Source organism: Hyperoodon ampullatus (genome assembly GCF_949752795.1).
Source record: "Hyperoodon ampullatus genome assembly, chromosome: 1".
Taxonomy (NCBI): Eukaryota; Metazoa; Chordata; class Mammalia; order Artiodactyla; family Ziphiidae; genus Hyperoodon; species Hyperoodon ampullatus.
The window spans coordinates 90763185-90791072 of NC_136914.1; the positions used below are offsets into that span (position 1 = coordinate 90763185).

At 41.8% G+C, this 27888-nt stretch overlaps 3 protein-coding genes across 5 annotated transcripts in view; 2 read left to right on the forward strand and 1 right to left on the reverse strand.

The window, feature by feature from the left end:
- Positions 1-7091: 7091 nt before the first annotated feature.
- SLC10A4 (solute carrier family 10 member 4) lies at positions 7092-13423 on the forward strand (the record flags this gene model as incomplete). The annotated part of the gene is made up of 3 exons (XM_079713486.1): positions 7092-7687; positions 8464-8674; positions 12077-13423. 3 exons carry the CDS (start codon positions 7092-7094, stop codon positions 12587-12589), a joined length of 1320 nt encoding a protein of 439 aa, XP_079569612.1. The 3' UTR covers positions 12590-13423.
- A 565-nt stretch (positions 13424-13988) lies between these two features.
- Positions 13989-18102, forward strand: ZAR1 (zygote arrest 1; the record flags this gene model as incomplete). Of its 3 annotated transcripts, none has more annotated exons than XM_079705536.1 (4): positions 13989-14840; positions 16321-16413; positions 16498-16572; positions 17838-18102. In XM_079705536.1, the coding sequence occupies 4 exons, from the start codon at positions 13989-13991 to the stop codon at positions 17979-17981; spliced, it is 1164 nt and encodes a 387-aa protein (XP_079561662.1). In that variant the 3' UTR covers positions 17982-18102. The 3 variants fall into 3 exon arrangements, with proteins under 3 accessions (XP_079561662.1, XP_079561663.1, XP_079561664.1); XM_079705537.1 differs by having other exon boundaries at positions 16498-16583; positions 17838-17950; XM_079705538.1 differs by lacking the exon at positions 16321-16413 and having other exon boundaries at positions 16498-16583; positions 17838-17950.
- Positions 18103-23242: 5140 nt separating this feature from the next.
- The window catches only part of FRYL (FRY like transcription coactivator), a gene marked incomplete at its 3' end in the record, with an annotated part of 206784 nt that continues 202138 nt past the window's right edge, over positions 23243-27888 (reverse strand). Inside the window, exons 60-63 of the mRNA XM_079707243.1 lie at positions 26177-26194; positions 25252-25362; positions 23823-24013; positions 23243-23501 (exon numbers count right to left, since the gene is read on the reverse strand). Of these exons, the coding sequence (XP_079563369.1) occupies positions 23243-23501; positions 23823-24013; positions 25252-25362; positions 26177-26194 (579 nt within the window). The remainder of the gene's footprint in view (positions 23502-23822; positions 24014-25251; positions 25363-26176; positions 26195-27888) is intronic.

The following is a 27888-nucleotide window of genomic DNA, read 5'->3' on the forward strand; positions in this document are numbered from 1 at the left end:
CATGTGGAGCTCTTAGCCCCCAGAGGCCACCGCTCCGTTTCAGTTTTCTAATCATCCTCTTTCTCCAGGTAAGGTTGCCTGATGAAATATTTGGGACATCTTTATACCAAAAACTTTATTGTTTACCTGATACTCAAATTTCACTGGGCAGCCTATATTTTTATTTGCTACATCTGGCAACTCTATCAGTAAGGCTTCCATAAATATGACCTCTGCCTGCCTGGTGCACCAGGCCACCCAGACATTCCTCAGCAGGTTTCAACGTGCCTACACGCACCAGGAGCGACAATCCAGGCTTAAAATATTCAGATTTTCATGCCGGTTACGTAAATGTAATATGGGTGTCCCCCGCTTTTCCAAAGTTCACTTTACACCACTTCACTTTTACGAAAGCCCTACCTATCAGTAGTCCTTGTTTTCGCTAACCAAAAGAAATCCAAAGAGGATTTTCACTCTCAGGAGAAGAGAAAAGCGAAAAGAGCGTGGGTTTTGCAGCAGCCATTATAGAGGCAGTGCGTGCCCCAAGCAGCGAGAGTGGCCCCGCCAAGCTCCTTCCCAGGAACGACACTCAGCATCTCAGCATCAGGCCACCAGAGCTTTGAACTGTTTCAGCATCAGTGCTTTTTCTCCATTGACTTCGTACAACCGTTAGCAAGATGTGTCCTAAGGTAAGTGCTTCTTTGCTTTATGCCATTTTGGTTTATCAAAGGTTTCATAGGAAGCTCTGCTTTGGGAGAGTGGGGAAACCTTAATGCAGACCAGCATTTTAAGTGTGGAATGCATTTTGGACACAGAAGATAGTCCCTGGTTATATCTGTCATTAGCTAGTTATGAAGTATGATTAACACTGTTAGAAATCGACGTTTATCTGTAAAATAGGCTTAATTATATAAATTAGGCGTAATCACCAGGCCATGTTGCTTTTAGGTACAAACCAGCTGAGAGGAATATTCCTATCAACGCTCCCATTTGACAGCTTCTATTAAAAGAAAATCTTCCCGCTTCCTTTCAACAAAAGTGGCCAAATATTATTGCAATTCAAGTTTCTTCAAGGAATTTAGAAAACCTACGTGTTTTATTACTTAAAACACAATAAATTACTATATACTCAATCTACTTATTTGAACAATTTCAGTTTCTTTGAGAGGGTGGTGCTGAGAGTAGAGATAAAGCAAGTATAAGAATGCAAAAATCATCCATCATCCAATATATTTTGAACACATTGGCCCAATCTTTTTGAATGCAAATATATGAATATTTTTAAAGAAATTTGGGCCAAACTGTACATACATTCTGTTATATAATTTACTTTCTTCCTATCAGATTTTTAAGCTTTTTAATAGTGTATACTCTTCTATTATATGAATAAAGCATAATATACTCAACCAATTGCATATTGCAGAATATTTAGGTTTTTCTAATTTTTTTTTTCTGTTGCCACAGTCTTACTTTAGCTTCCTGCATAAATTGTCTGCAATTCAGATGATTTCTCTAAGTCAGCAGAGTGAGCACCTAATGTTTCTGCCTGCCCAAAATCCATTTATCCTCTGTTAACAGCACCCAATATTCTGTTGGGGAATCCCTGGCCCAAATCTGAGTTCATGTGTCTTGAGTGGGGATGAGACTACCCCCAAGTTCAAGGGAGAGCATTCCATCTTGTGGCTATAACAACCTTTTCAAGGATAGGCACAGTTCCTCTGCTGGGTCAAATTTATCCCAGGACTTTTATGAAAATTATTGGGAAGTAATCATTCTCATTCCATGGGTGGTTCTGAGCTGGTGGATATTTCTGGATTTGTCTAGCCCCCTAGGGAGAAAGGGAATGTAAAAATGAAGATGACAGTGGAAAGCAGAGCTGAGAAATGGACAGAGACCCAGTCCTCACTATAACCTGGGAGCCAGCCACACCAGGAGATTTTTTCATTCTCGTGAGTCACTAAATTCCCTTTCTGGCTTAAACCATTTTGAGTCAGTGTTTCTGGCACCTCACTTGAAATAATCCTAATTTAAAAAAAAATGTCCATCAGAACTGCATTATCAAATTTCTTTCCCCAGAAGTTGTATCAAATAACCCCTACCATCAAAGCTGTGCTTCTATCGCATTTCCACCATTAAATGTTGTTACTTTGAGACACTGTTTGACTTTTTTTGAAGTTTCATATTTTATGTTTATTTAAATACTAGCGAGCTAAAATTTTTCCTATTTAATAAATAGAATGTAATTTGTCTATTGTAAATTGTATCTTTTGCCTATTTTTCTCTATCAACCTATGGCCTATGGATTGATTACATGATTTGCCCTTTGATACTTGTGGAATGTATTTTTCCTCTAGATTTTAAGCTTTAAAAAATAACATTTACATTTTTCTGATTATAAAATATATTTACAGAGGAATTTGGAAGACACAGTAAAACACAAAGAAGAAAATAAAAATCACTTTTAATACTACCACTCAGATATAATATACACTGGAGAAATTCCCTCTAAGTTTACATATATTTAATATGCTTACTAGAATATAAGTGTATGTTAATATGTGTTTAGGGCTTTTTAAATTGCTTTATCACTTAAGATTATGTCAACAGGGAATTCCTCCCTTGTCATTAAATATTCCTCAAAATGGGTCTTGGACCCTCTGAGAAAAGTCATGAACTCACATTTCAGGAAAAAAATGTACATATATAGAGAAGTTGATACATTATTTCGGGAGGGTCACATATTCACCCTGGACCAGATTAGGAACTCTGGTTGTAAACACGATTCTTAGCACCTGCATAGCAGTCTTTTGTATTAGTACATTTGTATTTATTTATTTTTTTATTGAAGTATAGTTGATTTACAATGTTTCAGATGTACAGCAAAGTGATTCAGTTATATCTATATCTATATCTATATATCCATATATCTTCTTTTTCACATTCTTTTCCATTATAGGTTATTTCAAGATATTGAGTACAGTTCCCTGTGCTATACAGTAGGTCCTTGTTGTTTATCTATTTTATATATAGTAGTGTATACCTGTTAACCCCAAATTCCTAATTTATCCCTCCTCCACCCATTTCCCCCTTTGGCAACCATAAGTTTGTTTTCTATGTCTGTGACTCTATTTCTGTTTTGTAAATAAACTCATTTGTATCTTTTTTTAAGATTCTACATATAAGTGATATCATATAATATTTGTCTTTTTCCATCTGACTTACTTCACTTAGTATGATAACCTCTAGGTCTATCCATGTTGCTGCAAATGACATTATTTCATTCTTTTTAATGGCTGAGTAATATTCCATTGTATATATGTACCACATCTTCTTTATTCATTCATCTGTCAATGGACATTTAGGTTGCTTCCATGTCTTGGCTATTGTAAATAGTGCTGCAGAGAACACTGGAGTACCTGTATCTTTTTGAATTAGAGTTTTCATCTTTTCCAGATATATGCCCAGGAATGGGATTGCTGGATCATATGGTAACTTTATTTAAGGTTATTCCTATTTAACTACATCATATTCAGTTTAGGAGGACAGACTTTGGGATCCAAAAACTTGGGTTCAAAGCCTATCTCTATCCCTACTAGGGGGTGACTTGGCAAATTTCTTTTACTCTCTCCTTTTTTTTTTTTTTTTTGACTTGGCAAATTTCTAACCTCATTAAGCCTGTTATGAAGATTGAGTGAGATGATCCATGATTAAAAGCTTAGTAGATTGTATGTAAGCATTCAATATAGCTCTCATTTTTTTTTTAATTCCCTGATTGTTTTCTTGGATAAACACCTAGAAATGGAATTGCTGGATCAAAGGAGATGCACATTTTTAGGACTACTCTCATCTACACCAAGTTTTCTTCTAGAAAGTATACACCACTAGCAGGATGAGAGGGTATGCAATTGATAGTATCCTTGCCACCATAACATAATATAATTTATGTCAGTTTTCTCTGACAGTGGAAAAATGGCATCTATAGCATTGGCCAAAAAGTTCATTCGGGGTTTTCCATAACATCTTACGGAAAACCCGAACAAACTTTTTGGCCAGTCCAATAGTTGCTTCAATTTAATTTCTTTGGTCTTTCCTTTTTGTGATCTTGTGTGTCTATTCATATCGTTTGCCTTTTTCCCTATTGTATTGCTTGTTCTTGTTAATTTGTAAAACTGTTTTATAAATTAATGATACTAGCTCTTGGTTTTACATATGTTGCAAATATTTTTCTCATTTTATAATTTGCTTTTAGTTTTTTAAATGCTCTTCTGACTACACCAAAGGTAAAAATTCTTATATAGCCATATCTACTGAGCTTCCCATTATGATTTCTTCTGTTATTTTTTTGCTTGGGAAGATTTTCCCTATCCAAAGATGAGATAAATACTAGCTAATATTTTTCTCCAGCATTTTGTTCCATTATTATTATTTCTTTAATCCATCTGGAATTAATTTTGGTGTATGCTGTGCAAGAAGGCTCTAAATTTATTTTCCCCCAAATGGCATATTTTCCATCTATGTTGTCATCTCTCCCTTCTATGTATTTTCTCCCTTCTGGGTGGGCCAGACTCTCCTTGGTGGCAGCAAGAGTAAAGGTAAGGCAATTGAGAAAGCGAAGTGACCCATGCCAGCTTGCCCAAATCACCTCATCTGGAGAACTAGCTCTGTTTTCTAATCCTGGGCTTTTCTCCTAAATAGTGAAGGAAATCAGAAGGAAGAGGGGAGGCAAGAACATCTGCTTTATTTACAACAATTACACCAGGTGTGCAGGCCCCAAGAAGTCCTCAAGGCTGCAGGTTGAGCATGATCCTGCTGATTTACAACCCAAGCCCAATACTTTCTGATTTTTGCTCTTCACCCACTGCACAAATCGCCTCCTGTATCCCTCCCCAAACCCCAGGAGGAGCTAGTTGGATGAGTTGGCCTGCCTCTAACTATGGCTTACTTAATTTGATTGTGGATTTTAATATCATTAACACAAGGAGGGGGCAAATTGGAGTGGTGTCTGCAGAGTTGGGCTTTAGCTCATGCTCTGCCATTCGTGTCCTTGGCTTATCTCATCCTGTGGTTCAAAGAATGTAAAGGTTTCACAGTCCTCCTCCTTATCTTGTCTGTCTGTCCACATGTCTCCCCTGGATATACTCACTTAACTGAAGTATTTGGGTAGCATGTTTCTTTGTTTATCTGCACATAAGCCTAAATGAGAACTTGGAATATTTTTGGTCACATCCCACTTCCTTCAAAGCTCTACAGATATTACTGCCTTGTTTTCTTGGGTTTATTGTTTTGGGGAAGAATGAAGGTATATTATTTTCTTAAATGCTTGCAGAAGCACTGCCCTCATGGAATGTATGGTCTGATGGAGAAGAAAGAAATTATTCATTTGTGATTGAGTGCAGTATTCTGTGAATTTAATCATATTTTTCATATTCTCTGTCATTTTCCTGAGATTTGGGGAGGAGAAAATATAAACACATGGGCTCAGTCCACCATTGGGAAATGGAAGTCACCCAGTCTCCTCTGGTGTCAGAAAAGGGGCTAGGGACAAGTTTCCAGGAGGAAGAATTCACTCTAGGATCTTGGCTCCACACAGACTAACCATGGGCTAAGAAATTCCCACTGTTGTCTTTCACAGATCAACTGGCTATCACTTTTTTTTTTTTTTTTTTTGCAGTACGCGGGCCTCTCACTGTTGTGGCCTCTCTCGTTGCGGAGCACAGACTCTGGACGCGCAGGCCCAGCGGTCATGGCTCACGGACCCAGCCGCTCCATGGCATGTGGGATCCTCCTGGACCGGGGCAAGAACCCGTGTCCCCTGCATCGGTAGGCGGACTCTCAACCACTGTGCCACCAGGGAAGCCCAATAACTGGCTATCACTTTATGGTCACAGCCTTCTCCAATGGCTCTGCCTCCTTGGTATGAAGAGAAGTCCCTTTCCTTTGTAGATGCATCTAGAGACTCCCATAAAGTTGTTGAGTCAACATTTCCAAGAACTCTGCATTTGATTTGTTTGGGGATAAAGCTGTCTGAAGCAGGGAATCTCACAACTTTATTTCTCTTCAGTCCTTTAATCCTAAGGCCAGGGCTATACTCAAAACACTTCATAAATCTATGGCCACTGAAGTAGCGTCTCCCCATCTGCCAATAACTTCCCAAATACACATTTTTCACGGAGACTGTACTTAGCAGAGCTCTTCAATGCACGCTTTAATACCATCTTCGCGGTGCACACTGAGCCAGCTGCTTCTGGGTTTGGCTGATGAGGCTGAGATTTCCCTGTGCCTCGGATTCCTGGTGTGGAAAAATCGAGCTAACAGTATCTCTCCCACGGCTCTGCTGTGAGAAAATCAAATGAAATAATGCACACACACATGCACAAGACCTGGCTCAAACCCCGCCAATATTTTTATTACTTTTTACTTTAAGTTGGAACGCAAAAATCTTATTTAAAAATTGTAAGTTAAAACCAGATATTGTGTCTTACTACCAGAGAGCAGCTCCTATTAAGTCAGGCACCCCTCGGAATGCTAGCGGTTGCAGGCTCTTTGAACAGTGTGTATGATGTATGTGCGTCCATAGACAAACTCCTCTCTCTCTCTCTCTCTCTCTCTCTCTCTCTCTCTCTCTCTCTCTCTCTCTCTGTATGTCTGGCTTTCCAGATTTCATTATCAAAGAGGCACAGCCCATGAGAGAACTTGGTCAGCAGCCAGGCACAGTTTTTTCTTCTTCTTGCCCTTTGTCAGGTCTTTGTTCCGCCCCTGGCTACACTCTAACAGAACCACTTACTGGTGATTAAAAGGGGGGGACTCGGCGGCGGGGGCGGCGCCTGCGGGCGCGGGGGCCCAGCGATTGGGTTCACCCTCGGGGGCTGCGCTTTCTTAAGTGCCAGCCAGCGGCCTTCGGCCGACCCCCAGCCGAGCACCGACCCGTTGCCCCGGACGTCAGCCGCGCGTAGCACAGCCTGGCCACCGGCTCCCGTTTGGCGGCTGCGGACGGGCGGACAGACAGACGGACGGCGGTGGCGACCGAAGGCGCAGAGGCGCGCGCGGCGGGAGAGCAGAGAAATCCGCAGGGCGGGCAGGAGCCAGACCCGCAGCCTCCCGCCGACAGCGCCATGGACGGCACCGGCAACGCCACCCTGCTCTTCGGCCCGTCCTCGCTGCAGCCGGACAACTACACCTTGTCGCCCAACGCCAGCAGCCTGAGCCCCGGCCCAGACGCCCCCCTGGCGCCCACCTCCAGCGCCGGCCCTAGCCCCGGGCTCAGTCTCGCGCCGGGGCCCGGCGTCAGTTTCAGCCCCGGCCCCACTCCGACCCTGGCGCCGACGGCCGGCTGCTTCGCAGGTGGCGCCACCGGCCCGAGCCCTACCCTGTTCGCTCAGCCCGAGGCCGCCCACGAGCCCCCGTTCTGGGACACGCCGCTGAACCACGGGCTGAACGTGCTTGTGGGCGCCGCCCTGTGCATCACCATGCTGGGCCTAGGCTGCACGGTGGACATGAATCACTTCGGGGCGCACGTCCGTCGGCCGGTGGGCGCGCTGCTGGCCGCGCTCTGCCAGTTCGGCTTCTTGCCGCTGCTGGCCTTCCTGTTGGCGCTCACCTTCTCCTTGGACGGGTCGGCCGCCGTGGCGGTGCTCCTATGTGGCTGCTGTCCCGGCGGGAATCTCTCCAACCTGATGTCCCTGCTGGTTGACGGCGACATGAACCTCAGGTACGGAGCTGCTGTCTGGTAGGCATCTTTCTTCTCCCAGTCAGCCGCGTGTACAGCCACGCGTTCAAGACCAAGGAGGGAGGAAGGAGAGGCGGTTAGAATGAGGCGCAGAAGAGGGGAGAAGAAACTGGAGATGATGGGGACGCCCGGGCTTTGGAAGTCCAGGCAAACATGAAGAGGTAGGGTTGGAGGGGAGAAGATCTAGATGGGGACAGAGGTGCTCTGAGGGTCTTGGGGTCTCATCCACAGCTCCCTCCCCACCCTCCCTGAGTGTTGGGCTGTCAGTGCAGGTTTGCAGGCCCCGGAAGACAAAGGAAACTGGGAGGTCTGAAGCCAGGACTCACGGGAAATGTAAAAGCAAAATAGGACCATTGGCTCCAATAAAGAAAGTAATCTCATATATAAGACAGTATAATTGAGGTTAATCCAACAAGTAGTATTCAGCAGCTTTACCATGCCTTACAGGGTGCTTTGGAGGATTAAAAAGAAAGCAAAAATGTTCCTGGCCCTCACAGTCATCCAGACTGTAACCAGCTTAATAGGCTGTACAAAGCAGAGGGCAGCAGTCCTGAGATTTTTCTTCTCCTGCCTGGAGTTCATGTTTCAGTTGGGCTTAGCCATGCTGCTCTCTTGCTGCTCCCCTGGGATGAAGCAGGTTCTTCCCTGACTTCAAGCTGGGGGACTTGTAGTCTCCCCCGTTTTCTTCTACCCAATGTTCAAGCAAGGATCTTTGGCTCAAAGCCCATTCCGACTTCTGTTCATTCCCTTTTCTGCAGTATCATCATGACCATCTCTTCCACGCTCCTGGCCCTGGTCTTGATGCCACTGTGCCTGTGGATCTACAGCCGGGCTTGGATCAACACTCCTCTGGTGCAATTACTGCCCATAGGGACCGTGATCCTGACTCTCTGCAGCACTCTCATCCCTATTGGTTTGGGCGTCTTCATTCGCTACAAATACAACCGGGTGGCTGACTACATTGTGAAGGTAAGGTCACTCTTCCCTTTGCATACTTTACACACGTAGAGAGTCCTTGGTCTCTGACCCATGGCTGAAACAGTGAGAAGCTTGGGAAAGAGGAGTAAGGAAGAAAAGGACTGGGTAGCCCTTGCATGGATAAACTTAAAAAAAAAAAGAAAAGTTTATGCCACAAATATAACTTCTGTTCCATCTTTTGGAACTTCAAAAATAATAGCTTTAATTAAGACACCGGGTTAATTAAAAACAGCATAAGAGAACTATCAGTATTCATAGGATGAAACAGATCATGGGGGGAAAAGATGACAGTGCAATTAAATGGCAACATGTTTTCCACTAAGAAGTCATGTATTACTAAAAATCAAAGCAGGTGAAATAAAATTAATAGGATTTGTGCAGTACTTTTGAAATGCATTACAGTACTCTACTTTTTAAAAGTGGAACTCTAATTCTGAGAAACTCTGTAGAAGTTTCCTTTAAAATGTTTTATTAATTTTCTAAAAGTAAGTTTACACTAATAAGACAAAAAGTAATTTAAAAATTACATCGTAAAAAAATTACATCGTAGAATATAATAGAATACACAAAACATTGGCTTTAAAGCACAAAATAAAATTAGGTCCTGGGTAAATAATGCAGAATATATTCACATTACTAAATTTGTGTTTCTTTTTCCTTCCCCATTGCAATATTTCATATGGTTTTTAAAGGTAGCGGAAGAATGGGATTTCTATTATTTTGTGCAATATTTCCAAAATTGCTTTATTTTAAAAAAATTGATGCTTTTTGTAGCAGTAGAGATTTTGTAATAGTTGATTGGAGAAAAAATTTAAATATTTCTAAATTAAACTTTCTTTGAAAACTCAAAACTAGTAGTAAATAAGAATAAATCATGAACAGGATTCTCATTTTAGGAAGTTAATTAAATAAAATACATAACGAATTAGTCTAATTAGTGTAAAATGTACATGCAAATTCCTTCAGACAATGAAGAGAAAAAGGATCACTCTAATGTTTCAATTATGTAGATTTTAGAAGACAATCTTTTGTGTTTTACTTATATTATACCAAAGTAATCTGATTATACAGAGGGGCTAACTTTTATTAATATGAAAAATAGAGGGCTCTTTTCAGTACATATATCCAGCCTTGAGTAAAAAAATTATGCTCTATTGTAAGCATATATATACTCTGAATGTAATAAATATATATGTACATGTAAATATACATATTTGTTATATGTTACACATAACATATCTATAGATCATCTTGAGATCATTAAGAACTTACTAAGCTTGATCATTAAGGTAATACTATTAATGTGATGGCATTTACTATAAAACCTTGGGAATTCTAAGAGAAAGTCAAATTACCTATTTCCATGCTAAAAACAGGTAAACATATTTAAATAACAGACAATTCAATAAGATAGTGTAACTTTGAGTTTAAGCTGAACCTATTCCATAGCCAGCACACTCATTAAGATTCACTTCATATTTTTATACTTTTGCAAACACTTTAAAATGAGCATTCAGTGTCAGTGTTCACCCAAATGATTTTAAATGGTTCAAAGGAAATGTTAGAGCCAATATTTTCACAACGAAGAATCAGATTTCCTCTCAAAACTATTGATGTAGACACACTTTGAAACTTAATATAAGTTTTGATTTATAAAAGTCTGGTTTCTGCTAATTGTACATTTGTAACATGAGTATCTTATATAATAATTACTTCAGCACCATTTAGGGTAGACTTTTTGACCAGCCCAGATAAATTTTGAATAATCTTTTAAAGAATATAAAGTATATGCCAACCCCATAGACTCCAAAGGGTTATCCTCCCAGATATCTAGGGAACCAGAAGCAACACTTAAACTGTTCTGGATCTGTAGTCTCCCTCACAGACACCCACCCAATCCCCTCCCCCATTAAAAAAAAAAGCTACCGATCTGAAGGAGAACTAGGAGAAGAATTTTTAGGTTTCCACCTTACTATTTACAAGCCTGTCTTATTTGCATGAGTGAAATGTACCAGTCAGACATCAAGGTGACACACTGTTTTATACAGTCAATTGTTTTTATCTAAAATCCTTCTATTATATATAATAATTCCTAAGCGTCATTAGAGACTTACATGTGGGAGTTTTCTCATGAACAGGTGAAAAAGCAGGGAGTTGCAGGATTACAAAGAATTCCTCACATCTTATGTTTACATTTTTTTCTTTTCTCTTACCTAATCTAAGAGTTGGTAATTGTTTGGGTATTGCTAACGATTCTCTGAGCTATGAAGTATTTTACTTTTTTTTTTTTTTTTTTTTTGCGGTACGCGGGCCTCTCACTGTTGTGGCCCCTCCCGCCGCGGAGCACAGGCTCCGGACGTGCAGGCCCAGCAGCCATGGCTCACGGGCCCAGCCGCTCCACGGCACGTGGGATCTTCCCAGACCGGGGCACGAACCTGTGTCCCCTGCATTGGCAGGCGGACTCTCAACCACTGCGCCACCAGGGAAGCCCTATGAAGTATTTTGAAGGTTAAAAATATCAGACACTCAGTTTCATAAATCAATAGCCTTTTATGTCCTGTGTAAAACCAGAACTAATTTCTTATGGAAAACACTGGGTCCTGTTCAGGGAAAGCAATGTCCATCTGTCCCACTCTATTCATCAGACCACACCTGGTGTCTTGGGCTCAATTCTAACTGCTCTGTTTTTAAGAGGCACATTCACAAATTAAACGAATGCTTAGAACAGTCAGGACTCCAAAACAGTTACGGAATGGAGGCTGAAAGCCTGGGATAGTCTGCCCCCAGAGAAGAGTAGCCTTCCCCTCATAACTGGTTTTTAAACTTCTGGAGGCTGATTTGCAGGAGTAGTCGTCTGTCTGTTCTGTGCTGCTCCTGAGGGCCTACCCAAGACAATGGCTGGCAGTTATAGAAGGCAAATGGTCACTAGACATAAAGACAGGTTGCCAAACAATTAGAGCTGCCTGACATGGCCTGGATGCCTCCTGAAGAGGTGATCTACCCATCTTCAGAAATACTCTGTCAGAGACTTTTTTTTTTTTTTTTTTTTGCGGTACGCGGACCTCTCACTGTTGTGGCCTCTCCTGTTGCGGAGCACAGGCTCTGGACGCGCAGGCTCAGCGGCCATGGCTCACGGGCCCAGCCGCTCCGCGGCATGTGGGATCTTCCCGGACCGGGGCACGAACCCGTGTCCCCTGCATCGGCAGGCGGACTCTCAATCACCGCGCCACCAGGGAAGCCCTGTCAAAAGACTTTTAATGGTGAAGATCTCCATTCTGTGTGGGAGGTCAGACTAGATGACTCTCCTCTTCCAAGAGCCCAGGATCCCCTTGCCTGAATCCCTCTTCAACTATCTTATTTTTGATGGCTTGTTTATCCCTGTTCTTTTACTAGGTTTCCCTGTGGTCTCTGCTAATGACGCTGGTGGTCCTTTTCATAATGACCTGCACTATGTTAGGACCCAAACTGCTGGCAAGTATTCCTGCAGCTGTTTATGTGGTGGCGATTTTTATGCCTTTGGCAGGCTACGCCTCAGGCTATGGCTTAGCTACTCTCTTCCATCTTCCACCCAACTGCAAGAGGACTGTGTGCCTGGAAACAGGGAGCCAGAACGTGCAGCTCTGTACTGCCATTCTAAAACTGGCCTTTCCACCGCAAAACATAGGAAGTATGTACATGTTTCCCTTGCTTTATGCCCTTTTCCAGTCTGCAGAAGCAGGGATTTTTGTTTTAATATATAAAATGTATGGGAGTGGAATATTGTACAAGCAAGATCCTCTAGATGAGGATGAAGATACAGATATTTCTTATAAGAAACTAAAAGAAGAGGAAATGGCAGACACTTCCTATGGCACAGTGAAAGCAGATAATTTAATTATGATGGAAACCACTCAGACTTCGCTCTAAATATGGGGATACACAGGAGAGTTTATCTTACTGAAATATTACTTCATGTTTATGGTCTGTGGTAGTGTCTGTGGTTTACATAAAGAACAACAATTGGTTCACATTATTATACATGTAACAACTTTGATCTGCCCATTGGTATATTAACCAAGCGTTTTCATAAATTACAAATCAATGTTGTAATATAACTTGCACCTGAGACTGCTAGGGTGCTACCTGAACAAATGTGCTTTTTGGTTTTTCACCGTTACCGATTTCTATGATTGTTTCAAATATTAACTCTTAGAAAACAGGGTCTTGGAAATGTAGAATTTTGATGCACTATCTTATATGAGTAAAAACACGCTATATTTGTAAAGCATAATTGAGTTTAATGTAATTGTTGTAAAAAAAAAGTGTGCTTGCTCAGCTTATAAATACTTGACATTGTTAAAATTTGACCTGTGTTCAGAAAAATCCCCAAACAGGTCTATTAAACAATGAAATATAGTATTTTATTGTCCAACCTGTATCAAATCAGAGAAAAATTACATCAACGTATTTGATTACTTGACCTGATATCTATTTGTAACGAGCCGCCAACATGTTTCTAGTGGACAAGGCATTTGCTTTCAGCTGGGGATTGATTTGGTCTTTTGCATTTATGTAAACACACCCTAAATCAGTTTCTCTTTTGGAAGGATTATTTGGTTAGGAAAATCCGTAGAGCGACTGTCTACCCCTGAGAAGAGCAACAGTCATCAGACCCTCGTGGTACTCAACAGCACCTCCTGGTCACCGTTTGAGGTGGGGGGTTGGGGGCGCGGCGGGGGTGGAGTACGTTCTCCAAGGGAGAAAACGATTAGCCTAGACACAGATGCCCTGGAATGCTTTCCCTATGCACTTACTGAAAGGGTTCAATGAGTAGATTTCTCAGGGCAGCCCTGAGATGATGAAATAACCTACAATCTGAGATCGTAGGTATCAGACCCAAAGCAGTTCCCTCAAATCTTCGCATTTTTGCCCACTAGCCAGAGGCAATCAGCCTCGCCTCAGCTTCCCGGGCGGCGCCGACGATCACCCAGGGCTGGGGACCACCTGGCTCAGCGAATTGCCGTGATGGTTCTCCTGCTGGTATCCTCTTCACCTGGAGCCAGTTCACTTACAGACCAGTTCTGCTTCGCAAAGAAAGCCTTCTTTGCGGATCATCTCAGGGTATTTGTGCCAGCCTCCGGGTGTGGAAAGTTCCCACACCGAGAAAGTCTGGCAGGGGCCCCTCCGGCGGGGACACCAGCGGGTGGCGGGGAGGGTGCGGGGGGCCGCGCAGCGCGGCCAGCGGGGGTGGGGCCCGCGCCCGGCTGCCCCCGGGAGGTCGCCTATTTAGGACGCAGGGGCGGGCAGGAGCGGCAGGGGTGCGCTGATGGCTGCTCTGGGGGACGAGGTGCTGGACGCTTACATGTACCCGGCGTGCGCCCTCTACTCGTACCCGTACCCTTACCCCTACCCGGCCGCCAAGGGCAAGGGAGCGGCGGGCGGGGGAGGCTGGCGGCACCGGGATGGTGGCTACCCTCCGGTTTCCTCCTCCTCTGACGGCGCGGCCTCGTCGTCTTTCCCGGGCTACGGGCAGCTGGCGGCCGCCGAGTACTTCCACAGCTACCAGCGGGCGCAGCTCATGGCCCTCCTGTCGCAGGTGGGCCCCGGCCTCGCCCCGCGGCCCGGCCGGGCCAGCATTCGGGACGTGGCCGTGCAGGTGAACCCGCGCCGCGACGTCTCCGTGCAGTGCTCGCTGGGGCGGCGTACGCTGCTGCGCAGGGCCCGCGAGCCCGGCCCTGACCCCGAGGGCGCGGCGGGCGCGGGCGGCAGCTGCCCGGCCTCCCCGGAGCTGGCCCGCCGGGGCCCCGAGCAGGGCAGCCCACCGAGCGGCGCCCCGCGGCCCGTGCGCTTCCCGCGCACCGTGGCGGTGTACTCGCCCGTGGCCTCCCGCCGCCTTGCCACCCTCCTGGAAGGGGCCGAGACTGCGGCGGCCGAGCAGAGGCCCGGGGCGCCGGACGGAGAGCGAGGGCCGCCAGCTGCGAGGCCCCGAGGACCCGAGGAGGGAGAGGGGTCGGCGAGGAAGGAGCCCCAACGGCCGCAGTCCGAGGAGGACGAGGCCCAGGCCGGCGTACCGGCGAGCGGGGAGCAGCCCCCGCCGGTGGCCGGCGCCCCGGATGCCGCGGGCGAGAGGTGGTCGCCGCGGAGCCCCCAGCCGGGCAAGGAGCGCCTGCGCTTCCAGGTGAGTCCCGAGTCGGCCAGGGAACCGGAGCGGGAGCTCCAGGGCTGTGCGCCCTCCTGGCTCGCGTCCCCGTCCCCGCCCCGCGGCTGCTCGCGACAAGTGGAGGCGCGCGCTCCCTTAGGCGCGGGCACTTCTGTGTGCCTTTCGGCAGCTGCTGAAGTCGTCTTTCTCCGGCAGAATTCAATCCAGTGTAGTTTGCGTGTTGCTGCGATGGTAAAATACCGGTTGCACAGGGGTGGCCGAGGAAACGCCCTTTTAACATTCTTATTCCGAGCGTATTAGCTGTATAAAGCTCTGACCACGGGAGTGTAGCCCGGTGTTGATCCTGCACTGGATGATCTGGGATGGGTCTCGGAACATCAGAAGGTGAACTTAACTGGCAAAGGGAGTTGATTCCCAAGGATCCCACTCACATTTTCTCATTCAGTGTGTTAGAAACCGTTAACAATTGACTTCTGGGGTCCTAGTCAGGATCTTCTCTTGCCCTTAAGACGCACCCCTCTTCAGAAATCTAATAGCACTGCATCTGCGCTGTACTGCATTGCTGCCTGAGAGGAGCAGGCTTGGAAGGCCAGTTGGTACTTGCCTGAAACTGAAAGAGCTGGAGCACACTGAGAGGTTGTAACCCAGGGGAGTGGAACGGCATGAGAGGTAGTAAGAGGCCCGGAAGAGCCCTTTTGGGGTCTCTTCCAGGCTCCCCAGGGCTGTTTCGTGGGGGTGGGGGAACACAGAGTGAATCAAGTTTGTGCACAAGCTGTGCGCACTCCAAGCTGTGTATGATCTTAAGTCTTTACCTTCCTGGGCTTCAGTTTGCTCACCTGTGAAATTGCTCAGTGTCCTCCAAAGTTCCTTCCAATTCTAAAGGCCTAACTCCAAAAACTTGTTTATAACTTGTTTCTCACTGAGAAGAAGAACTTAAGAATAAGGTAATACTACTTTTGTTCATATTATGTGTGAATTATGGCTTATCTGTATTTTAGATTCCCAGCACCACTGTTTGGTGGAAACTTAATTAGCATAGAGAACTTTTTTCAAGGTGTTCTCACCCAAGATCATTTTAGGATGCAGAATCTAGTCTCTTTTCTTGAGTTTAACCACTTCATTCATGTGTGTTCTAAGATCAGACCTATTCTACAGAGAGAAGCCCTCCCTAAAGAACCCCAAAGTTCAGGAACCCTATGTGTTTGGTTTTCCCCTTGCCTGCCTGAGGGAAAACACCTGCTTAGTAATCTGTTAATTTGCTTTATGAACCAAGATAATCCGGTACATAAAATTCCGGTGGGCCCTCGCTTTTCTACTTAATTAAGCCATTAGCTTTCCTAATGATCACGTGGTGGAGATGGACTATGAACCTGATTCTACTTTCCTCCAAGATATGGAGTGGAGTTGCCAGTTTTAAGTATCAGATCCTTTCCGAGCTTCTGAGATGAAGGCTAATTCAGATGTCATGTTGGTTAAACTCTGCTATCCTTTTGCTCAGTTCTTAGAACAGAAATATGGCTACTATCACTGCAAGGACTGCAACATCCGATGGGAAAGTGCCTACGTGTGGTGTGTACAGGGCACTAACAAGGTAAGAAGTGCCCTGTAACTGGCATCATCCTGACAAAAGGTTCAGGAGGGTTTTGCTCTAAGTTTTTCCTCTTTCCCATCACAGGTTTACTACAAGCAGTTTTGCAGAACTTGTCAGAAGTCTTATAACCCTTACCGAGTGGAGGATATCACCTGTCAAGTAAATTGAATGTTTGTATTTTGTGTTTGAACTGGGTAGTGATTAGAAAATTTGGGGGTAGTTTCTTGAATGTATTTCCTAAAAGAGCCTAGATTCCCAGTGACCTGAGGTTTTGATTTCTTTCTGGAAGGAGTTGTAGAAATAACACTTAACTGGGAAACAAGGCCTTGGTGTTAGTTTTCTTCTGCTCTTGCAAACCTCGGTCATGTGAATGTCTCTAAGACGCTGTTGCCTCACTTGCCATGTGGAAGAATGTTTGCTTTGCCTGCGACTCAGCTGACTGTAGGAGAAAATAAACTTAGAAAACAGATTATCTTTCTACTAATATGAAGTAGTAAAGGTTGACAGTTTTACCCAAATGCGTTTTATGAAGCACATACCCAAGTTAAAGTATTTAGTAAAAGCACGGGCTTTTTTTAAAGTTTCCATTTTGCCTTTGAGTTCAGGAAGGGATTTGTTTTAAAGTAAACCTGTTGCTTTAGCTTTAACCCTAAGCTTTATGGGGTTAACTGGTAACACGTTGCTTGTTACTATTACCTGAGCACTGTACTGTGATAAAAGGCTCTGATAATCGAAGAGGGAGAAGTGGCTAAACTTGCCTGTTAATCACACAGCTAGTGGAGCTTGACTTGCCAGTAGAGACAGCCTAATCAATGCACTTGACTCCAGGTGGGTGCCGGATGCATGAACACTGCAGGGTGGGTGGAGAGAAATTAAGTATGGAAAACTTAGACTAATCTAGATCTTGGGAGAGTAGGGTACATTCTAAAGTAGGAGAGAGGAGTGTGAGAATGAAAGTGAACTTCCTAACCACTCTGCTCTTGGCCCAGCAGTTGCTGCTCTGCCTTCTGCCTTAGCTTGAGGTCCTTCGGGGCAGGGAGAGGGCCAAGGTTAGCCACTGGTGCCAGGCCTGCTGCTAGTTCCTGGCCTCACACCTTCGATGTTGTTAAACTCCTCTCTCCTGCTTGCTTGTTCCTACCCTTCAAGGGCAGGGACAGGTTTCCTCTTAAACTGTTTTAAAAGAAACTTCACACAATTCAGAATTGAATCCTGTGCAGCATGGGAGCAGGACTGCATGATAAAATGCTCTATTCCTCCCATCCTTCTCCTTGCTAGGAAGGGATGTAGACAGAACAAGATTAGCACAGGACTTTGCTTAGCGTGCATTCAGTTAGTATTGCAATGGACTAGAAAAATAACTTTGAAGTTCCAGGACATCACCAAGTGTTTATGTTCTGTATGTACTTCTCACTTTTTTTTTTCAGAATTGTAAACAGACTAGATGCTCCTGCCCAGTAAAAGTTCGCCACGTGGACCCCAAAAGGCCCCACCGTCAAGATTTGTGTGGGAGATGCAAAGGCAAACGCCTATCCTGTGACAGCACTTTCAGTTTCAAATATATCATTTAAATGAATGTGAAAAAACCAAAACACTGGTCCCGCTGAACGTGTGTGTGCTAGTGGAGCAGACAAGTGAGCTTTTTTCCATGCTCCTCCTCCTCTCCGCCGCTCCCTCAAAATACTTCGTGAAAGGCTGTATTTGACAAAGCTGTCAAATAAAAGCATTGCAAAATTGATACACTGCGTAAAATCCTTAAGATTTAGGAGAGCCTGTCTTGTCTTAACAGTCTGGGCCTTTTACTTTAACATCTGTCCATTGCTTACAGAGCAACCAGGCTCTGAACTAGGATAGTCACTTGAGAGAAAAGTGTAGAGGGACTCACATGGGAGGTTTACTACTTTTAGGTCTGTAGGGCTGATGCCTATAAGAAATTAATTGAATAAAAAGCCATCTATTAAAATGAGCATCCTTCTGGGGCAGGTGGAGGCTAGAGCCAGGCCTTGACGTTTGAGGGGACTCTGATGTTTGGGGATGGAATAATGCAGAGTCAGAACCCAGAATGGATGGGCCTACAGCTGATCTCGGTTTAGTCGTTGCTGAGGGAGAAAGGCTGTGAGAACTGGCGCCTTGCTAATCACGATGTCACAGGTACGGATGGGAACAGGGTGGCTAAGGGCAGCTTTAAGATGTTAAATAACTTCAAGTGGACTTCGGCTGGTAATTTGTTAACTTGAAAAAAAAAGCCCTCCTAAATGTATTTAAAGATTCAGTTAGAGGCAGCTTTATTTAGCCTTTGTCATTATGGACTTGCAGTTCTGTAAGTGGAAGCAGTGTTTGGCGCCATCTAACACAGGGATTCTCATCCTAACCTGATTACCAAGCTTTCTACCCGATTACCAAGAAAACATGAGACCCGGCACCAGCGCTCTCCCGGTGCAGGGATGGGGGTGGGGGATGACATGAGGGATTTTAATGAAATCAGTGTTGAGAGCTGTTGATTTCTTGGTTACAGAAACCACATAATTGGAACCAGGTGCTAATTAGGCCTCCTTCCAATTTTCTAAGCATCCCATTTTTAAGTTAACCCTTACTACCTTATAGACCATGTATAGTAAGTCTGTTAACATCTTGGATGCTTGTATGTTAGACAAATATGGAAAATAACAGAAACAAAAATGAGTTTGAAGTCTCTAGAACTTTATAGCAAGGGGGAAGGCCTCTAACCATATGGCTTGGTAAGGTGTTTGTAAAAAGGCAGATTCTTAGGTCCTTGTCTCTACTGAATCACTTACACAGAGGTGAAGCATTGAATAGGCGCCCCCTGTATTGCTTATGGAATTGAAGTGTGAAAACTACAATTGAGTCAGCCTTGCATTCACCGTAGAAAAACATGGCTGTGGGCTCTGCCCTCATAAAACTTCCAGTGTATCGGGTAGATGGCCATTAATTCCTGCATAAAACTTCTGCCCTGCACTATGTAAGACCTACTTGGTGCCTGGTAGGAGAAAAAAAAGGGATCTGACTTGGGGAGGTCAGGGAAGCCTTGCCTAAAAAATGACACTACAGCTGAGCTAAAGTTTGGATGAGTTGAATTAGACAGGGGAAGAAAGAACTTTTCCAGACTAAGCTAATGTGTGCAAAGGCCCAGTGGTAGAGAAAGCCAGGAGGCCACAGGGGCAGGGATGGGGATGATGGCAGGTGCAACTGATAGGCCCAGGCTGGAAGGACTCTTTGGACCTTGCTCAGGATGACTGGTTTTCATGTCATCAGTAAGAATCCACTGAAAGGTTTTAAAGCTGTGGTGGGGCATGGTGACAGATTCACCCTTTAAAAAAAGTAATCACTCTGGCAGTACGGTGGATGCCTGTTAAACCTGTAAGGAGTCTTGCAAAGCTCAAATGGTGGTGGGACAAAAGAGAAATGAAGGATGAGAACTCTAGGTGTGGGTGAAGGTGATGTGTTTTGTACTAACACTATTAACTCCTGATGTGGTTGAGGGTAGGTACAGGGATAGGAAACCGATCTGACTCACATGACGTGCAAGGGGTACATAATATTCACTCTAAGCATTTGCTGAATGAATGAGGAACAATAGCAATATACCTTCAGTGAGTCCTAGGACAAATTCAATGGTTATTAATACAGCTATTAAAATGGCTATTAATCATTCTTTAAGCTTAATATTGTTTGCCATTAATTTTCCTAATAGAGCAGCTAACCCTGTTTTACAGCTGAGGAAAGCAAGGATCAAAATATGTGTTACTTAGAGTTAGTGGCCATTCAGACATTGAACAAAGTGGTATAAAAACTCATGATTCATGAGTTATGGTGATAACATTCTACCAATAAGGCACTGTCAAACTGTATGTATAATTGGAAATTTATAAAATTGATTTTTCTTTGAGAGATTGAGAGGCTAGAAGGAAATATCCCAGAATACTGTTCTCTCTGGGTGTCAAGAGAAGTGATTCTAGTTTTGTTCATATTTCTTACATTTGCTAAAGTGACAGTGGGTTACTTTGAAAATTTAAAAATAAGAATGCCATAAAGTACAATTATTATCACATTGATTCTTATTTCCTCTAGTGTAGGTTATGCTGGTGGATGAGCAGTTCTCATAGACCAAAAGGAGGTACACTCACTCTGGCTTTGGTGAGTCTGTTCCAAGAAAATGTCTGACGATTTCCTAAACTTAAGGTAGATTGTGGGCTGTACCACACCCTCCATCTTATATCACTAAAAGTAGAAAATATTTTCTAAATTGTGTTTAAAATCCTTTGGATTTTTCTTCTTTGGAGAAACTGCCAGATATCTTTTTTGTTTGTTTGTTTTTTAATTTTTTTAAAATTTATTTGGCTGCACCGGGTCTTAGTTGCAGCACTTGGGATCTTTTTAGTTGTGGCATGCGAACTCTTAGTTGCGCGTGTGGGATCTAGTTCCCTGACCAGGGATCAAACCCAGGCCGTCTGCATTGGGAGCATGGAGTCTTAGTCACTGGACCACCAGGGAAGTACCCAGATCTCTTCTCTTGTGTGATTTTACAGACTTAACTGTTTAAAAATGATAAATTTAGTGGGCAAAGGAAAAAGTTTATATGAGCAAAGACTGGGCTCTGATTGGAACTAAATAAGGTGTTTAATAAATTAAGCATTTGATATATTTTGTTAATAAATGCAAACTTTGGACCCAGAGGACAAGGAGCAAAAAATTATAGGTTTTAAGGAAATCTGATTTGCAAAAGGACAATCCTAATGACTTTACATCTGCATCTTGCTTTCTGCATGTGCATTAATCTTTATTACATTATTAATAGGCTTAGTTATATATAAACAGGAGAAGGAAATTTCAACTGTTTGGAAGGTTTGGTTTGGGTAATTAGTCAATTGAACTGAATCTGTTCTCCCCTTTTGAAGGAAAAATATTTTTAAGAATAATGAAGGCAACATTTGAAAAGTTCCTTAATTATGCACACTCTAATCATTCATCTTTTCTTAAAATACAACACAAACCAACAGCTACAATGCTTTTTATTTTAACAAAAAGGATATAAGGAGGGTGAGAAAAATAGGGGATGGTAAGATAGGCTGTAAAGTGCGGTGTGTCTCCAGACACCCACCCCTCTCTTCCTGCCCCGCACCCAGAAGTTATTAAATAATTTAAAGGACACCATTTACAGTACCAGAACACCATCAAAATAATTGTTTTTTATCAGGGTCAAAAAATACAGTGATTATGAATGTGCTGTGACCAGTTACAGAATTTTACAGGAAACATAACTCTAGTCAGCAGTCCAGCGGCGTGCACAGGGCCCTCAGTTAATGCACTTGAGCATAATTACATTTCTGGCAGGGGTCTGCACCACCAAGGAAAGGCAAAGCCAAGCATTTCATTTCTACATTCTAAACTCTGGAATCCCAGAGCCCAGTTTAAAAGAAAAGTCACAGTGGATAAGAGATGCATATAAAAAATACAAGGTGTTCCTTTCAAATCAGAGGAATTGTGGGACTACATTCATTTCTTTTACAAAATGCTATTTAAAAAAAGGACAGAGAATCCAGTTCATGTTATGCTACAGGCTTGGACAGTGAATAAGTATATTGCATGTTTTGGTAGTCAGTCTTCAGGCTTCCTTTCATCTTCCCCCATAGCCCCAGGTTCCTTTAGGGTGAAACATGTGAGTCCTGAATAAACATATAAAAATGCATTTGCATCTCTCTTCTTGAATTCTGCAGACTTCAGGGCCTGCAAGTCATATATTTTACCATCAATGACCACAATTTTTTCTTTAGCTTTGTACACCTCTTGTATAACAGTGCGTTGCACAAATGTACAAGAAAATACTGGTTTTAATCTATACAGTTTCTATAATAATTATGGAGTAAAATAAGTTAACTTTTCTAATGAGAAGAGCTGACGGGCAGCATACATCTTTATTTTACATTTTAAAGTCTCTGCAGGCATCTACTTTGGTTAGTTATCAACAATCGTAACATAAGCACTGATCAGAGAACTGAGCAGCATTCCAATAACGTTAACAGATATATTATTTCTTTTTGAAATACTGGGAAAGCCCAGTTTTAAAATATTATTAAAATGTTCTAACATTTACACACTATGAAGAGTTAGATCTAATAAAATAAAATTTTTTCAAAAATAATCTTGCAGTGCTCTTTTAGGCATGCTCTGAGACGTTATCACCAAACATCCATACCTTGAAAATATGACTATCACATATTCACACATCTCAGCACACACACAATTCCTTATACAGACCAAAAAACAAAACACCCACGCCCTTATCCCACATGTTGGGGAAAAAAAAAAAAAAATCAATGGTTTTTGCAAAGAAGTCTTTCTGTGTATATCCATCCGACTGGATGTTCTTCATGTAGATGATTAACTATCAGTTGTTGATTATGCTTGTGACTACTAGAAATCCAAGCATCTCTGCAGGTCTTCAGCTAAAATGAACCAGCCTCGATTTCAGCCTCATTTCACCTGCTTTCCAATGTCTCAGTATTAGAGGCCATTATTGCAGACAATCTTAGAATTCTTTTCTTTCTCCAGAAAGTAATATATTTGTATGCATCACTTTTAGCCCTTTTCTTTTCACATAGGTAATTAAAAAAATTCTTTCTTCACATAGTTATTGTGGGAGGTATTGGCAGCTGTTAAATGATTCGTTTTTTTTCCCTTCAGCTCTGATTCTGACGTTCTTACTTTTTTACCCTGGTAAAGTTTGACAGTGAACTGCAAGGGTCCATAGAAGGTGCTTGTTAATATTCTTAATCGCCTTCAGTTTAGTCTCTTCCTAAATGCCTGAAGTTTCTCAGAATCCAGTGCTCACAAAATTTCCAATTGGTTTGGCCTGTGCTAGGAGTTGGTATGACTGCACCATGCGTAGAGACTCTCTTATTTCTAGATTAAGTTCCATCAATTTGTAGTTGGCTTCTGACATGTCCAGGTCAGAGCCTATGACTGCAAAGCTTCCCGTCTGGCCCAGGGTCTGGTGATGGAAATAGATGTGTAACAGTGTCTGGACAGGGTCATCTTCACAACTGCCAAAGATATCGTTGGGCCAGAGAGATCTGAAAACACACAGTATTTTTAAGTCCTGAGACTCAAAGTAATTATTAAAGATAACTACTTTTAAGTTAATACCTATAAAAATAATTTCCTTTTGAATCACTGAGGATGTTTTAATATTTGAGCAAACATTACTGTGAAAGTATCACAGTATGAACAAAATCTAAAATTGGTGTCATTTCATTGGTAACTGTACAAAATAAGGTCATGTTTTCCTTTCACAAAGACATAATATTGAAACATCAAACTGAAAACCAAACCCAATCTTTATAAACTTCCAGTTAGGTATAAAGGCATCTCCTATAAATTTCCTCACAATTTACCTGAAAGCTTTGACTTGTGCTACAGCTGATATAAATTCCTTATTTTTCAAAGTTTCAATTAAAGTATGAATGGCAGTTTCTATAGTAGTTTGTGCAGCTTTGGAAATGTCAATTTCTTCATTTTCTGAGGCGGACTCGGCTTCTTTGAGGATACTTTCCAACTGGGCAAGTTCCTCTGACATGTTGAAGACCTAAAAGAAATAAATATACCTTAAAAGGATCAATTTGTTCGGTAACAACAAGAGCATTTACTTGGCTGTGAAGATACATCGAATGGTGGTAGTATCTTCTCTTTTTTTTTTTTTTTTTTTTTTTTGCACGGTACGCAGGCCTCTCACTGCTGTGGCCTCTCCCGTTGCGGAGCACAGGCTCCGGACGTGCAGGCTCAGCGGCCATGGCTCACGGGCCCAGCCGCTCCGCGGCATGTGGGATCTTCCCGGACCAGGGCACGAACCCATGTCCCCTGCATCGGCAGGCGGACTCTCAACCACTGCGCCACCAGGGAAGCCCTAGTATCTTCTCTTAAATATTATTTTCAACTGTTAAACTTAGTCCTTATGGGCAGTTAATATTTCAAGTTCTCTATTCAGTTGGAATAAATAATTTCAGCTGCCAAATAGTAGCCTTTAAATACTCTTGATAAAACAGGTTGTCTTAAGTGTAATAACTGTTACATTGTAATAAGTTAAAATAATTGGTTGCAACCAATGTTTATATTGGTTTTAACATGTGATATATACTTCATCTTGGATAGTAAAAAATACATTTATGTTATTATTTTGCCAACAGTAGGCCTGGAATTATGGGATGATCATGAAAAAAATTTTTGACAGTAATGAGAAGTCTTTATATTTTAAAGGGTTACTTACCCAGGGTATTTTATATAAACCAGTACGTGTTTATTTTTTTAAATAAATTTAACCACTTTAGAAAGCGAAGTGATTTCCTCGGTGATAGTTTTGGTACCAGTGGTTGACAAGGGGGAAAAAGACTAAAGTCCCTACTTTTGAATCTATTCATGACACGATTTCTAACATTCTCAGTGCTCTTGACATGTTTATTCTTGTGTGCATTACTTGAACTATAGAAACACTATGTGGACAAGATGTTAGGGGGTTTCATAATACAATTTTGTCTTTATTGAATTGACATGCTTTACTTCATTTTTGATTACAGATGATCTGTTGCTGCTACTGCGACCTTTAAGGTCTCGGATCTTTTAAGATCGCTGGAAATCTGCTGTCAGATTTACTAACAGGTCCTGAAATAGTACATCATTTCAAAAACCAGTAATGCTTAACTGGGGCGGGGTGGGGAAAGATTCACTATAAGCGACTTCTCACTTCATCGCTCCTGCAAGGAAATATGTATGTATGTATTTTAATTTCCTAGAATCAGTTACTAATGCCTAGTACAACTGAATATTTACCTCTGCTTCATTTTTAATTGTGTTTACTTGATTGATAAGTTTACAGTAGGCTTGGAACAGAAGCAGCAATTGAAAATGCAATTTGTATAACCTTCGGCAGAGCTCCAGTTCCTAGAAATAAATAACACTGTGTTAAATTTAGGTGTTATTTTCCATATTTGACTAGACAACATATTTCAAATAAGAATTTATAAGTAAATAATTGTTAAAATTTATTCTGAGCTTTATTTTTCTGCAGTAAGCAAGTTAATATGGTATGAAGTTGATGAAAGACAGATGAAAGATGCTCTGAAGACTGGGATTAAAATAAAAATTTAAAGATTATTGGTTACATAATTCATTTTTAGTGTGAAGCACATTTTCACATTAGACAAACAGAATTTTTCAGCAGGCAATAAATAGAATGCTTTAAAAAGAATCCACTAGAACTTAAAACTTTAACTTCATAAGGAGAAGAATTTACAAGTGCATATACTACTCTTGCCACACTGAGATGTACATCTCACTGCATTTATCAACAAGTGCTTGATAAAGCAAAAAGTAAAACTCTGGATAACCTCTCACCTAAAAAGTAAGAATAGTTTGTCTTTAAAATGAGTTCCTTTTTTTAAAAAAAGCAAACTTGTAATCTCACTGAAACAAGACAATGAAATTAACAAATGCACTTGGATTTTTAAATTAAGAAATATAAAAGGAGACATGTTAGAGATGTGTAAAAAGGCAGCCACTAGTTGTACAGATTAATTATAAAACCTCATTGTCTTTGTAGGACTGAAACATTTCATGGATTAGGGCTATGCAAAACTGAAGCACACACTACTCTTAAAGCAGTCCATGACAAAACATTGCTAGGTCACAAATGGCAAATGAAAACCAGTTTGTCTGACATGGATAAGTAGTCTATAAATTAAGACAGGTCACTTACTGCTAGAATTTCCATTTGCTAAGCAAGAAGGTGATCGGGTCACAAAAAATACAAAGGAAGAAAAAGACCAAGAATTAGTGTAACAAATCATTTTAACTAGGGTCACAGATGTCCCAGGCAAACTGAAGAACATTTAAAATTACACCCAAAAGAAAAATTTATGACGCTATTTCCAGAATAAAACTTTTTAGACATTTACTGTAACAATCCAGGGTGTTTTTCACTCTTTGCCAAATAACAGCTAAATTACATTTAGGCTATAGTTTATTTCTTGTGCAAAAGCTACAAAGAATAAAACTAGTGGGATATTGGGAAAGTTGGCTACTGAAAGTGGTCTTCTATCTGGGTTTTTATAGCCTTTCCAAAAAAAAAAAAAAAGCCAAATGTAATAAATTTCCATTAGTAAAGTGGAAAACTTCTGATTAGAAAATATGAAATGATTTGCTCTTCTCAGAAAAGAATTGGTTTATAATTTTATGTAATATGCATTTGCCTATGAGAAGATTCTCTCTGGCGTGGCTCATTCTGGGTTGCCTACCCTTTGCTGTCTAACTAAGTCCTAAGTTGCCATAATTAGCGCTGAATCGGAAGGTAAAATATTGAGAGCAGCTGTGTGTTTTAAATTGTATTGCAAATGTAATTTAGTAAACCTCAGAAATTCAACCCAACTAGGTTTGAATCAAATGAGATAACGTAAAATACACAGTGAAACATCCAGTTTATGGAATATTTAAAACTTATTACATTAAAATATCTACAGCAACTTAGACCTAGTCTCATTAATGGAGAGGAATGACTTCTAATTAAAACAGCAATCGCCATAATGTAAATATTGCTTCTAAAAGTCCTTTTTGAAATCTGCTTTTCTAAATAGTTTCCTCTGAAGCACTGTTTATATAACATTTATTCCTATCAATTTAGAAGGGATTTGCTAAGCAAAGGTGAACTTCAGCTCCGTACTGCTTACCATAAATTATGTAGATAGTCATCCTGTGAATATTAGCTGAGCACAATCCAATGTCAAACAGATTAGCATATCTAAATTTCTGAGGTTTTACTTCATACAGTTTTATATGGAAACTAACAACAATTTAAGCTTTTAAATATTTTCTTTTCACTTCCATTAGCATAAATAAAAACTGACTCTACACACGTATTATCCAGAGCATCTACTTTGGGATGTAATGGAAAAGAAATCACTGATAAAGTTTACCATCACCACAACTGTAGGAAATAACACAGACATAATTAATTTCATAGCTCTGAATTACTAGAAATCACGCTAAATATGTTAACACTGTACATTTAAAAATATTGCTTTTCAGTGTACTGAAATTTGCATATACAGCCTTAATTTATTTTTAATATTTATTGATTGCTTATTATGCAAAAGACTATACTGGTATACAGCAAAAGACAATACATAATGTTGTTCAAAAAGGGACCCCTGCTCTCAAGGAGCTGAATGTGAAAGGAGACCTAAGATATCAATGGAAGTCTTCAATGTACCGAGTTCTCAGTTTTCACTTAGTAGAAAATCTCAAGCTATATTAATTGACATAGACTCCTGGAGATGGAACTCATTTTCTTCAAGGTAGAAGGGGTATAAGAAATCACTTAGTCTAACCACCTAATTATATATGAGAAAAGCAGTTTGTTACTTGCTTAAGCCATAGTGGCAAAGACAGAATTAGAACCAAAGGATCTAATTC